Here is a 15,940-nt window from a genome sequence, read left to right as displayed (position 1 = left end):
TTCTCAAACTTGTAAGGATTACAGAGAAAAGAAAGATGTAATCATTTGTGTTTAATTACCTTCTGCCCTTTTAAGCCAGGAGGCCCAAATGCTGGTTCTCCTTTTTCACCTTTTATTCCAGGTGAACCAGGTGGTCCTCTAGGGCCAGGATGTCCTTGAGGACCAGGAAATCCTGGAAGTCCCTAAAATTAAATTATAAATTATTAAAAAAAACTACATTATATTTAGTAAATAAATTATATTTGATTATAAATAATTTACTAAATTTTATCTTAATCAAAGATTATAATATTTTGCATTATAAAGATTATTACAAAATAATATATAAATAATTATATTACATCTGTTCCATTACAGCCATCTAATCCAGGTAGACCTTTTTCTCCTGGTGGACCTTGTTGACCCTGTTAAAATAGGATATTTTAGAATTATTAATAACAAATTATTTTATTGTTTTTGTAATTTTGCTAAAATTAAATATTTAAAACTACAGTTCCTAATTGACATAACTAAAAATAATATTTAAGAAAGAAATTGTTTAAATATAAAAACTGTATAATTATAAATTAATTTTATTTAAAAAAAATAAATACATACTGGATGTCCAGGAATTCCTGGGTAACCAGGCATTCCCATTTTCCCCTGTTGAGAAAATAATAAAAATAAATCAATTTAATCACTGAATTGTAAAAAATGTATAATGAATATATTAACAAATTTTTGGTTTGCTTTGCTTTCCATTTAATAATAATAATAATAATAATAATAATAATAATAATCTATAAGAAAATAATTCTTGTTAATGACAATTATTTTCATCTATAGGATTCACATTAGGATTACATTTACTTAAATTTCATATACATAAAAATATAATTTTATTATAACTAACAATAATAATAAAATATCAAAAAATATTGTAAACACATTTATAGTAACACTTTCAAATCTAATTTTATTATATTTAAATTATCAGTAAAACATTTTTAATATAAATGAATTTTAATTAATATAATTTACTCTGTCTCCTTTTAGTCCTCTAGAACCAATAGGTCCAGGATCACCCTTCTCTCCTTTATCACCAGAAAGACCTTCAGGACCTGGATATCCAATTTGACCTGGTGCACCAGGTGGTCCAGGAAAACCTGGAGGTCCCTATAAATATTTGACAATTAAACACTAAAATTTATCAATAAAAAATAAAACTTTAATTATAAATATTGTTATTTATTATAAATAATAATAAACTGTAAGTTAGTTTATTATTATTACATTTGTAATAATTACTAATGTAATTATTAATAATGTATTAGTAATTATTAGTATTATTATTGCAGTATTTTATAAGAAATAGCAATGAATACAAAACTTATAAGAATAAATTTTGTTATATTTTATGATAAAATAAAAGACTTTTATGTATCATAAATAATATATAGTTAAATAAATTTTACATTCAAATATTCTATCAAAAATTGACTTCTTATTGTCAAAATTTTGAAATTTTAGATATTTGTTTTAAAATTTTATTATTGATAATTTGGAATCTGTTTTAGAATATTTAAAATATTTATTTCTTGTTTTTATGATAAAATGGTTCTGGACATTCAATAATTTTGCAACAACTTTTTAAAAAATGAAGATTTATTTATGAAACTAAAACTTAAAGATTTTCTTGTCATAGGCAGTCTCTTATATTCTCTCTTAAATAAAAATTATATAAATGTTCATCAAAATAATATTCTTGTATCTTTTTTTTTTATTAAAAAGCTTATTTGCTGATACAGATTCAACTTTAAAATTAAAAAAAAAAATTTATTATTTTTTTATATATGCTTATTTTGCTTACATTTATTATTTCAAAAATTGTTTGATTGCTTTAGAAATAACTTCCATTATAATCAATACATTTAACTATTATTTTATAACCATTAAAATATTTAAATTAGTGGCAAAATTGTAGAAAAAACATATGAACAATGATATTGAATATAAAATATTATAATTTTAGTGTTCAAAATATATGATAATCATATATAACTCTTTTTCATTTGTCTAAATTTGCCAATTACCCAATGAAATGCTAAATTTAAAGAAACATAGTGTAGCGTTTGGAATCGCTAGGCGAGTGATTTCCGCCCTGGTTTATTATAACGAACTTTCATAACGGAAAAGCCGTTAGGATCGGCCGTTGGAAACGACCGTTAGAAGATCCGTTGTGTTTCAAATCGACGACAGACGGACGATTGGCCGGCGGGAAATGACCGTTGGCGGCCGTTGTGGCAGAATTCAAATTTGATTGGCGGACGATTTGAACGTTGGGACTATTTAAGCCGTAGTTTCGGCGGGAACGGGAGTTCGTATCGTGAGCTCGTATCGTGAGTTCGTATCAGGATCGGCTGAGCTCGCATCGGGAGGATCAGATCCAATCGGATTAGGAGATCGTCGTTATCGAAGTGCTAACTTACTCTCTCGTTGGACGCCACAGAAATCTGGGGAAAGTAACTCCAGTGTGTTAGTACGAACTTGTTCCTGACTCGGAGGTTCTGTTAATTACAAGTCTGTGTGTGGAGATCGTAAGGAGTTCTTTCGACGAATTTGTACGGGAATAGTCAGTTGTCGTTAGATTAGTGTTTGTGCATATTTAATTGTGACCGTAATTTGTATTATTTTGTACATTTTTGCTGTAAATATAAATTTTGTATTACGTTAAACCGACTGAGAGGTTATTTTGAACATTACTCATAGTAAAACTTTTATCTAGTACTCAATTATTTGTCAGTTTCTGTTAACCATTATATCATTGAAGTGTGCCAACTGTGTGAAAAATCATACAATGATAACTGTGTACTGCTGTTATTTTATTTTTTATGCAATGTGCTGTACATGTAATCATACAATAATGTAATAGTAAATTTATTAAATTTAAATTATTTAAATTTTAGTAAATTTTCTAGCCCAATAATATTCAGCTTTGGTTGATGTATAGTAAATTTATATATGAGAATTTTTAAAAATTAATAAATATCTGTTATATTAATATAAATAATGATAAAGCATTAGTCAAATAAATGAATATGCCTTTAGGATTTTATAAAAAAAAATCACATTATAAAATTTTCTAAAGATTTTCTATTTTTTATAAAAATATAATATAAAATTTAATTTATATTTATTATATTGTATTTTGTACATGAAAAATGCACTTGTAAATAAAAGTATTGCTTTATAAATACAAAAAATTTATATTTTAATTAATATTTCAAAATCAATAAATTTTTTTATATAACATATATTTGATGTAACATTTCATAAGTCATTAACTAATGTATTATTAGATAGAAATTTAAAATGCTTTCAGATATACAGAGATATAACTATATGTTGTTAACTATATATGTTTTTATTAATTAATATGACAATTACATAAAGAGTTTTATTTAAGATGCTTTATTAAAGTGATCTTTCTACATTATTATTCAATTCAATATTTATATAAAATTAGTATATTTGTAAATAATAATGCAATTTGAAGAGAGTTGTCAAAAATTACTTTGTTGCTTGTTGTGTTTTCATCAATAATTATTCAAATCAAACTGAAAATATATAGATTATTTTCACATTTTTTTTTCTAAAAATAAATTTTATGTAGAAATACTATATGCAAATATACTAAATATATCTTAACATTTAACAGATGACTTCCAAAAGCATTCAGTCTTGTCACTTGCTGCTAAGGTCAAACAAGGATATTTTAAAATTACTTTTATTGTTAGAACTAAATGTAATTTATGAATCATACATCCAAAATAGATTGAATTTAGTGTTTAACATTAAAAGCAATAAGAATGTTTTGTATGTGAATATTATATGATGTAAGAGTAACACAATTTATAAAGAAATAATATTGCATAACAACAATCATCATTTATTATTTTAGGGCAAGAAATAGGCAAAATATTAAGGGAATATAGCTATGATTTTAGAAATTATTAGATCTGTTTTATATAAAAAACTGATAAAGAATATATATATATATATATATATAACTTTATATAAATAACTATATAAGTTATATATATATATATATATAAAAATATTAAAGTTCATATATATAAACAATTCTGAAATAATATTATTCAACATATTTAAATATTTTTCATTATATTAAAATATTTAGTAATGTATAGTGTATAAACATATTTTTTTTTGTGTCTTATATATTACAAAATTAAAATTTATAAAATATATATCTGAAGTGATTTTCTAAAGTTTGTTATGTTTAATAAAACTATTTCTTTTTGCTTAGTGAAAAGAATAAATTAAATAATAAGCAAAAAACAGTGATTCAAAATTCACTTTAATATTTTGTTATAAATAAGATAATTTCCTGATTTTGTCTTAAATTTCTTAAATATTTCTTAATCTTATATACAATAGTTTTAAAGAATAAACTTGTTTAAAAATGTTAAATTAGTCTTGCAGACGATAAAAACAGAAATGCTTATTAAGCAGATTCACTTATGGAGAAGAAGATAACAGTGCTCAGTCACGTTCTAAAAAACAGTGTATTTGAAAAAAAAATATAGGTCAACATTTTTTTTCCAACAAGAGAAGAATACTAAACACAAAAATCATGTATAAATTGATTAGACAATTCAATTTACTACAAAACAACTATATTACTTAAAAGAACACAATTTGAAATAAAATCTGGAGAGTTATATATTTTAAATTATTTATAAATTTAATAATCCTATAATGATAGATTTTCTGTTTAACACATATATAATAAAAATAAGTGTGTTCTATGTTTAATAATAATATATATTTATACAAAAATATTACATATTTTTGTAATTCATATTATTATCTAATATTATCTAAGTATAAGTAATTTTGATCATTGTTCTATTTCATTAAAAAATTGGAAACTTAATTTATTTTTATTTTCTTCAGGTGTATTCATTACATTTTTGTCATAATTGTTTAGCAAAATGACAAACTTTATTCATTACACTGATAAGTCTTAAATATAAATGTTACCTAGCTTGTTCTAGTTTCTCATTTTCTAGACAGCAACTAATATTTCTTTTTCTACACCCTATTTTTTTACTACAAATTTACTTACATTCTCTAGAGGCTAACTTAAGAGAGAGAAAAATTAAATTGTTGAATCTGAATAAAGATTTAGTAAAATGTAATATGTCAAAAATGTATGGAAGTACGGTACATACAAAACAGTTTGAATGACAGATAGTGTGATATAAACTTTATATTATATGTTTCTGAATAAAAGATAAATTGCAGGTCACTGTTTCATTGCTTGCTGTTTCATTGTTTAAAACAGAAAATATGAGAGTCATACTGACCCCCAGAAGTAGTTTCAAATAAACTTTCCAGTTTTCTGGTATTAAAAAATTTATGTTCATTCAGAAACAAATATAATTGGAAAATTTATTTGAAAATACTTCTGGGGGTCAGTAAGATGCTCATATTTTCTATTTTAAACAAGTTTTATACTACACTACACTGCAAAACACTGGGATGCATTTATAGGTTCTAAGAGTGCAGTATTAAACAAGTTTTTTTAAATGGTTTTAAAAAAACATCATTTTACTTTACTATAAAATGATGCAGACAGATATTATAGTATTATATAAAGATATATTTAATATACTTTAAATAAAATTCTAAGTATTTAAAAATTATTATATAGATTGTTATAAACTACTAACTGCAGTAGTGCATTGATTATGAGAAAAACAATTAACCAAAATTGTAGCAGTATTCTTCAGAGAGTACTAATTTTTAGAAATTTCAAAGTTTTAATGTAATAAGAATTGTTGACAATCTGTAGGCCATTATTGAGCTATTTTGTTATCAATAATAGTGTTAGATTTTGTTTATTACAGTACAAATAGAAAAGCATGATTAATGAGCTACAGACTTTAAGGCTTCACTCTGTCTATGCACATCTGAACATATAGTAACTGCTGGTACTATGTACTAGCTATCAATACTTTTTATGTTATCTGTTGGTATAGCATATTGGCACATTCTAGCTGAAAAATAACCCTTTATATAACCCATTAGCCCAGTTATAAAATACTTTTGAATGTAATACAAAGTCAATGGCAATGTTAAAGTAGCACAAATCTAATATACTGTATAATAAAGAAAGTCTATGTTTGTTCTTAATGTATTTGGACATGATTTGAGCAAATTAAATGAAATTTCTCAGAACCATCCTTTCCTCCAAAAGGAGATCAAATCAATGACATTTTTGTTAAATAAACTTCATTTTTTTGCCTGCAAAAGATTCCTACCTTTATATTTTTACTTATGAAGAAGAGCTATGTCACTGTCACCTAGTTTCCAGAAGTCCTTTATTTCAAAGAAAATCCTTTATTTTAACTAAATTGTCATTGTCCTTTATTGAAAGGAAAAAGGACATAATTTGTCCTTTATTTTCATTTTTCAATGCCTATGTTTCATAATTGCCATAGTAAATTTCTGCATAGTTTATTCTACAGCCTATCTTATATATCAATCCGTATTCTCCCCTATATAAAGCTATGGTTTAGCAAATATTTATTATTGATAAAGAAACTAAAATTTTTAATTAAAATTTAAGAATAATGAACAAAATGTTTAGTTATTAACTAAACATCATATAATTTTACTCTTCTTGAGATAGGAATGGAGGAGAGTAAAAGTTGGAGAGTGGTAGCATTAATCATTTTTAAGTGTTCTTCAATCCAGTCATAGAACTCTGGCAACCCTACTATCACCCATCTTTGTCATAAGTGGAAAATGTCAGAATATATAAAAATTTGTTGGTGATAAGAAAAATATGTTGGTGTTGAACTCTGCCATCCTAATGTGAAAGAGGTCATTTAACCACTTCAGAATGAAGATTAATTGGTAACAAAGTTTCCTAAGCACAGTAGTGTGGATGCTCCATCCTTGAAGGTCAAAAGGACATCCAAGAAATGCACTCTCTTGGTCAAGTTACAAAGTATCCCAAACAGGTTGTTGATGAAATGTTCAACAAACTTTGAAACATCTAGTTTCTTACACTAAATTATCAATATGTCATCTATGTATCTAAGAAAAAGGTACCATCTTTGAGAGGTATGATAGTAACACAGTTTCTTCCATCAAATGGAGGACAAGTTTACAAAGATCACCAGAAAGAGGGCTTCCCATGGGCACTTTGCAGTTCTGCAGGAAAATGTCACCCTCAAAACTGAAGAAAGACAAGTAGTATAATATGTATGCTAACTCAAGAATCTGGTTGTGGTAAGTCAATGTATCTTTGATGTATAGAAAAAGGAAATCCCAGAGATGACAAAAATTTTAATCCAGGCGTACCGTGATTTGTAGTCAAGAGCCCATAATGTATTCCTCTCCTATAAGTTGCAAAACATCTCCCTGTCTACAAAGTTTTGCAATTTGCAAGTTCTTTAGAATCAGTGATGGTGTATGTACACATGATCATGTTGTCCTTTAGAAACCTGTGGAATACTCTTTCTATCTTGATTTCAGGTAAACAATGTTTGTCAATTATTGACTGTATGTGTTCAACAGGCTTATGTGTTTTAGCAAATGCAAACAATCTGGCCAAGACTGGCTTTAGTGAATTGAGTCACTTTGCTCTGAGGCTTTTCTAGCACAATTTTGGGTGCCAATGTGCACTCTGTGGAGAAAGTATATTCATGGAGTGTTTTCTTGTACAGTACATCTCTTTCATCACAATAACTAGGTCCCTTAAACTTGTCAGCTTAACAAGGATGACATCAATGTTGCACAGCCACATCTTACTAGTACTAATGTTTTTTCCACATTATCCTATCTCTGGCATTTATATCGTGTTGCCAGATCAGGAAGGCCACTTTTTGCCTGAAGAAATCCTGTTGTACAGTACATCACTTGGTCAGTGAGCAAATTCTCAATGTCCAGGAGTTCTCAGGTTTGCAGTGAAGAATTGGAATATACATCAGGCCAAACTTAGAGACCTCTATGAGGCATGGTGATGGGTTTAACTTGTACCATAATATTATGCTATTATCAACAAGGCAACATCAGTTTCTATGTGTCAAAAAATCTATTTAAGTTTTCAATAAAATTTTTCTTTAACTCTAAACATTATTTGCTCAGCTAAGTTACAACCCTTACATTAATGTATTTCAACAACTCAAACAGACATCCATAACTACCATAAATAATTGGGCTATAATTTGGAAATATTAATTAAGAATTACAAACAAATTTGATTGCCATCGGGATGCATTGCCAGTTACACTACCCGGACTTCCAGTCTGATCTCCTCTTCCAGTATATATAACTGGAAGAGGAGATCAAACCAGAGTAACTGGCAATGTGTCCACCAGGTAGCGTAACTGGCGACGCATCCCGATGGCAATCAAATTTGTTTGTAATTCTTAATTAATATTTCCAAATTATAGCCCAATTATTTACAGTAGTTATGGGTGTCTATTTGAGTTGTTGAAATACATTAATGTAAGGGTTGTAACTTAGCTGAGCAAATAATGTTTAGAGTTAAAGAAAAATTTCATTGAAAACTTAAATGGATTTTTTGACACACAGAAACTGATGTTGTCTTGTTGATAATAGCATAATATTCTGATATATATTGCTATATCAGAATATGTGTTATTAAATTGTATTAACTGTAATACAAAAATAAGCTATTAAAATGCTCCGTGTGTCCAGGACAGTGTGCTCATGCATAGAAGGTAGCTCATAGCATGACTATCAGGCATTTGAGATAGTTTGTTGATCTTTGAAGTTGATAGACTGATCCTTCCTAGCAGATATAAAAATTTTCACTTCCTCTGTATGCTTTAACATAGATATGTAAAGAATGTATTTGATGATTCTAGCTTCTTCCAACCAACTTCTATCTTTAATGTAATAACACATATCAATGTTTATTTGTATTTTTATTATCTCTCCTATTGTTAAATGGAACCACCAATCAGAGAGCTTCAAGACAGTTTAATTTTGTAAGATTCAAAGTACTCCATTCAAATCTTGGTTTTCTGTTCTAATTAGTTATACTTGCCTGATGAAGGCCATTTAAAATGGTGGAATATATTTAATCATAAAAATTTTGCTAGTTTATAAGGTTTAGATGCTGCATTGTGTTTAGCTGCTAAGGTACTTTTATTTTGCATACATTTTTTTAAAAATTGGTAATCTTAGTTTGTAATCATATTGTATAGTTCTTGTTGTTTCAGAAACTATAAATTTGAAGATTTTTAATTTGAATTTAAAGTTTGAATTTTGAATAAAAATTGTGTTCTATTTGAACTGATTGTTCAAATAGAACACAATTTCTTGTTCTTGTGTTTAGTATTTCAACTGATGGAATCTAATAATAAACAATGCTTTTAGCCCACAACTGTAATTTAGATAGAGTTAGATAGTCTAATAAATAGGATTTTAACAATTTGGAGGGCTTATCACATCAAGGACAACCAAAAAATGCTGAACAGATGTGGGAGTAAAGTCACATCACTTTGTAGGCTTCACCTAACCTAACAAGGCAGTTGGCTTCACACAGTCTTATGGATTTGGTGTGTTTGTTTTGTTCAAGGTCTGGAAACCAATTATTTTAATAATAGTAAGTTTATTGTTGTTTCCCTCCCTTTTTGGTTTTTAATATACTTAACAATATTTTATTATTAATAGTGAAACTGTCTACCAGAATTTGGAAAATGTGGGAGAAAATAAGACATTTACTGGTCCCAAATAATGTGATATATCACATTACTATATAAAAAAATTTCATGCTTGATAGTTTTTAGTTCTTTAGTATATGGGTTGTATTAAATATTGTAAATACTGTGCACTGTATATATCAAAAATTCCTTTCTATTGGTTATCTATTAGTGTTATAATTATATGTTGGTGCTAAGTTGGTACTATGTGTTTGTAAGATGATGAGGTGTCCTTGTACGCAAAATGAATTCTTTCCTAAATTTGAAGGTGATTATTATTAAAGACTAAATTTTTTTGTAAAAGATCTGGTCTATTTTTCAGTCATCCTTGGTGTGATAAGCCCTCCAAATTGTTAAAATCCTATTTATTAGACTATCTAACTCTATCTAAATGATGGAACCTAGTTAACTTATACAAAAAGTACTTTTGAGTATCTTATTAAATATTTGTTTTTATTATTATAAAATCTTTAGAAATGTATAGTTAAACTAGGACATTGTGCAACTTTGTTGTATTGTGATAAAATTGAAGTAGAGCCAAAAGGAAAGAAGTGATCCCTGCATCGGTTAGGCAGAGAAGAGAGAATTCTTGTACAGTACCTGACAGATACAGAAAGTTGAACTTTGCACTTACTGCCACAAAAGAGGCTATCCTGCAGGCCATGGGAGACACATTCCTTACACTGGCCAGATATGGAGAGATGATCCAAAGAAACACATGAACAAAGCAACCACCATTGATTGCTTTGTTCTCATGTTTTGTTCATTTTTCATGCTTATTTTCCATTAGGCGCACATAATACTGTTTTTATTTTTGACCCCTAGGCATAAATTCATTAGGTGCACTCATTGCATCAGAGAGCATGGACATTGTCACTGTAATACTTTTATATATCAAAAATGAAGTCATGAACTCCTATTATTACTTTCCTGGCTCTGTTAAAGATAACAGAGGAAAATGGCAATCGGTCAAAAAATGACCCCATTTTTGAACTTAGGGGACCTTGAAACATCAAGAAATGCAAAAACATTCTGAGTTTTTTCTGTATGTATGGATGTTAATGTATGTATGTGTGGCATGATTTTATTTACCCTCTTTGAAGCTTAATAACTTCTGTGCTTTTGAAAATTTCTGAAATTTTGCAGGAAGGTTTGTGTATTAGAAAGATTCATGCTATTAAATTTTAGTGGTTTAAGGTAGATGGGGTGGGGAGATAAAGAGTAGTCATGTGTCATATCTCAAGTAGGGTTGGACCTAATGATGATTTTACTTGTTATTAGCATTTACAATTTTCCATAAAACCCATCTCTACCCTCAAAATTAAGCTTTTTGCTATTTCATAAGAATTAAAAATGCAAACAGTTTTTTAAGGAAATATAACAGATAGCACCACCAGAATTTTAAATGTTTCCAGGAAAGTTAAGAGATTCGTTGCTGGATGTTTTTACATTTAAATAGACTCACATTTAAATTTCTGGATTCCTTGTCTCAATTAATGGAAAATGGCAAAGTTTAATAAAAATATATCAAACAGATTTTGAGAAGGAATACAATTTTGTAAGTCTCACAGAAGAAGTTTCACTAACACTCTGCTTCAAATATATTTATTTTGTAACTGTTTTTGAATATAATTCTTTGGTCTACAAGTTTTGCAGTTGTATGTAAGTTTATTTTATTTTTTCATTTATTTTTCTATATAAGTAAATTAAAAAATAGATTAAAAGTAATAATTTTAATATTTATTATTATTTATAGGAAGGTGCAAAAGTCATTTTATAGTAAACAAATATTGAAAAAATTTGCTTAGGAGCACACTCATTTTTTTATATTTTGTCTGTATTTTATTATGCTTATTCGAGTTTCTCATTTTTATTTTCTTCTTTATGTGTTTTTCCATATTGTTTAATATGTTTTTAGTTTTTGTTGTGATTATTTCAGAAATTTAAAAGTTGAAATTAAAAATGGCTTATCATATGAAACTAACGATATTTTATGGCTGCATGCCATACTGTCTGCTTTTGTTCTTCTGACATTTTTCCATTCTTTGTTCTTTCCATCTTTGAGAACTTTCTAATCTTCTTAATTCTTTTTTTGGAGGTGAGGGCCAGTTCCTAGAATTCACCAACATAATGTATACAAGGTTATCTGAGGGCATACAAAGTGAAGGAAGGTCACTTTTGAGCTGGTGCTCAAAGAGAGAGGATGACAAAAGGAGAGACGTTACAGTGTCCAGTGCCCACGTAGATGGGTGAAGTCATAACTTCGAATGGAAACTTTAAAATCCCCAGCACAAAGTTAGTGTGTTAGACTATGTGTTTCAGCTTGACAAATCTGAACCTGTGACTGACTATTGGAACCAAATATATGAAAACCCTCAAAAACTGAGAAAAGAAAAGACAGAAGTGAGAATTTTGTGTTTAAGAAGCTTCCATGTGGCTCCTGATGGTAACTGAATGATGTTTTCACTACCTGGATATCCTTTCCTATCCTATCTGCCATCTTTGCTACTTCTCGTTCCTACCTTCTATTTCCTTTCTAAGTAAAAATTAGTATTAGGGATTAGTGTTAAGGAGAAATTTTTGTAATTATTATTTTCAGTTCTGTTTTGTACAAATTCCAATAATTTTTATAATTGTTCTACCAACAACTGGATTTGGGTGACTGTTAATCAATATCCCTTAATAGTTGGAATCCCTTTGTACCTGTACTTTTTTATCACACATAACAAATTCATTTTTCCATCTTCTACTTTGCATGTGTCTTTTTTTTTCTGGGTATTTGCCCTTGTCAGTCAGCAAAACCCTTTCTTAATTATTACAATTTATTATCTTTAATAATGTATTACAATCATGCACATTCAATAAACTGACTTTTTCTTCACTGTTTGAAACTTATATTGATTTCATAACTTCTATACCTTGCCTATCAATTGAGTGAAATTGATTAAAACAATTTTTAGGCCACTTAGTAATAAAATACCATGAATGACAAATGTATGATCAACTATATTGAATAAGAAAAATAATAATATAAAGCAAGAAAAATCAAATAACATGGAATTGAGTTCTTACTTAAATATAAATATCTTCATTAGTTATGATGAAATAAATATTTAAATATAGCAAAACAACATTTTGTACATAATTATGTTTCCTGTAAAAAATTTTATTGCACTTCTTACATTGTATGCAATATATTATCAAAAAGCATTCAAAATTTGTGTCAGAATGCTATTAATATAAATAAATCATCATGATCAAATTCAACTTTCAGAAATGAAAATAATCACAGTAGATTTAGAATAAAGTGAAGTACATTTCATGCCAAGGTAGTTACAGCACTAAAAAGGACTTTTTATTTGAGAACACAAGTACTTTTGATAATTTACAACTATCCTTGTCAAGCTGAATTGATTGGAATCAATTCAAACAAGATTTTTCATATTTTTGTACAGAACAAGAATGCATGGACAATTTTGAAAATCTTTCAGCTGTGTGCCCATGGAATGTATAAAAAGTTTTTAAATAATGTAATTTGAAAATTAAAAATTACTAAAATTCTTTAAAAACAAAAACAAAAAAGCCAAAAGTAGAACTTTCTTGTTGATAAAAAAGGCATTAGATATATCATATAAGCTACTTGAATAATATATCCCATAGTTTTGGAATGTTAAAGTACTTATATTTTTAAATAAAAAGTTTTAATGCTATAAGACATTGAGAATTCATACCATAGAATTAGAATGAATACCTATAGTATTATTCATACTTTTTGTTTTAATTTATTTCATACTGCAAGTATCATGAATCATAATAAGTTGTCAGAATAGGAAGATATATTTTATTAATAAAAAAGTTCTGTGCATTATTATTTCTGAAATTATTTATAATATTGTATACTTACCCTTGATCCTTTTTCTCCAACACACTTGCATCCTGACGCACAGCTACCACATATTACAGAAGAATTTTGTGAACCATAATATTGTTGCTAAAATAAAAAATTAAATATTTATAATCATAAAAAATTCACTTAAAATTATTAATTTATATATTTCTATATTATAACAACAATAATTATTCTTATCAATGAAAAAAGAAAAAAATAATATTTAACACAAAACTAATTTCACTTATTAAACTAAATATTGTATTTAATAAATAAATTTTATTATATAATTTTTATTAACATTTATAAATTTAAATTCAGAAAATTATTTTTATTCTAATATAAAAAATGAAATTTTAAGAACAAAATATAAAACATTTTATCAAAAATGAACTTAATGTCTAGAAAATTAAGTTCATATTTGACTCCAACCTTAATTTTTTCCAACAAGTCATTTTGGACTTGTCCAATTGTTGAAAAAGAGAAATCCACTAAGATAAGTATGGCATAGTTTTCAACAGACTTCTTTATTGTAAAAGAATAACTTTAAACTTAAATTTATCATAAAAAGTTATAAAAGAAATGATGTCATAATATTTGTGTCATTTAATCAAGTACATTATTTAGAAAAAGTAATGATTTTTCAGGTAAAGTGACCATGCATCCCAGATTTTTGGAATAATCTCTGAAACGAAATTTGTTCCCAATTTTTAATTTAAAAGCAAATAATATGTGCCACAAACAATAATAAAGAGGATTGTTTTCCTGACATAATTCTCCCATTGAAAAATTAATTTATGACATAAAACAAGAAATAGAATATTAATGTGAAAAAGTTGATGAAATAATGAATATAAAAATCTCCGCATTTAAACACGTTAAAAAACGTCCTCCATAATAAAGCACAAGCATAAAACATTTCTAACAATAAATTACCTTACAATCAGACAGATCTACACATCAGGGGCTTTGGAGCTTTAAATTTCTGAGACTCCTTTAATTAAAAAATTTTCACATATACATATCAAAGTCAGGCCTCCAAATAGAGAAGAGTGATCCTAATGAAATGGCTGATGTAATTTAGAAATTATTTTAGATGCATTTTCTTTAATTTTAAATTATTATATATATTAGGAGGTATGTTGCTAACAACTCCATATTAAAGGTACTGTACAAGTTTTATTAAATATTTTCAGTCTTATTGTCATTTGATATTTTGCAGATTCCTTGAAAAACATCAAATGACATGCTATGAAGATCTTAAGGCCTTGCGTGCCTATAAATAAAATATAAACAGAATATTACATTTTTAGCAAATTTAAGCTTCAAAATATGTACTCTCAAACCCTGTGAGACTTACATATACATGACTATTTACATATACATACACTTTTATAGGACCTCTTCTGGTTCTATTCAGGAAGGTATACAACCATACACAAATGTATGCTTTTAATGTTCTACTGCTATAAATTAAAAATAAATTTTTAAAATTTTAGGTTTGTAGAGCTCCCTGGGTTCAGGTGCCTAAAGTCTTCATTAGTTTCTATATAAATCTGCCCCTGCCTACAATTTTCAAAAAATTAATAAATCAACTCACAAATTTCAACAATAAACAGATGCACAAAGCTCACATTTTGACAAACAAATTTTAATAAAACAAACAAATACTGGCACACAAATTTAATGAGATAGCATGCCTGTAAAAAAACTAGTGTCACACTGTGCTAGCCAGAACAGTGACATTGTGTGGAATAATCATACATAGAATAGTAAGGCAATAACTGACAGAGGGTGTTTATAGCTTAAAATATTGCCAAACATTAGTAGTTAGTAGCATTAATATAACCTGATGTAATCCAGAAACTGTTTAGCTTTAATGTTGCCAACATTATTAGAAACAGCTGTCATTGAAACCTAAAAATTACAATTTTGACCTTGATCACATGCTTTGCTCTGCAGCAAAAATTACTTTTCCTGACTTAAGGTACTGTACTTTTTCAGTCTAAACATCCAACTGGAATTACTCATTAAGCCCATATATTTACACCTTTTAATTTCCAGAAACCTAGGCCAAAAACATTAGTTAAATTAAAACAATTTTGCCAGAAATTAAAAGGTGTTAAGTATGTGGTACCTTTTCATGAAATTATGTTTTTTTTTTATAAGAGAGTGAAATTTTCAATTGCAATTACAAATATATATTATGAATCAAAGCTAAAATAACATTATCAAACATAAATTGAAACTGCTAAATTATTTCGGATTACACTAATGCTGATTTTAACTAAGATCAAAATTT

The 15,940-nt window shown here is 27.3% G+C and overlaps 1 protein-coding gene across 2 annotated transcripts in view; it reads right to left on the bottom strand.

Annotated features, from left to right (window-relative positions):
* Col4a1 (Collagen type IV alpha 1) overlaps positions 1–15,940 on the bottom strand; it is a 118,090-nt gene that overhangs the window by 80,797 nt on the left and 21,353 nt on the right. For both annotated transcript variants that reach the window (XM_067287071.1, XM_067287072.1), the window contains 5 exons: positions 13,654–13,740; positions 1,021–1,155; positions 598–642; positions 342–404; positions 60–182 (listed from right to left, as the gene is read on the bottom strand). In XM_067287071.1, the coding sequence (XP_067143172.1) occupies positions 60–182; positions 342–404; positions 598–642; positions 1,021–1,155; positions 13,654–13,740 (453 nt within the window). The remainder of the gene's footprint in view (positions 1–59; positions 183–341; positions 405–597; positions 643–1,020; positions 1,156–13,653; positions 13,741–15,940) is intronic.

The sequence above is a fragment of the Centruroides vittatus genome, unplaced genomic scaffold (assembly GCF_030686945.1).
Source record: "Centruroides vittatus isolate TY-2023 unplaced genomic scaffold, ASM3068694v2 scaffold_435, whole genome shotgun sequence".
Lineage (NCBI taxonomy): Eukaryota > Metazoa > Arthropoda > Arachnida > Scorpiones > Buthidae > Centruroides > Centruroides vittatus.
This window is presented reverse-complemented; position numbering and strand designations above follow the sequence as displayed.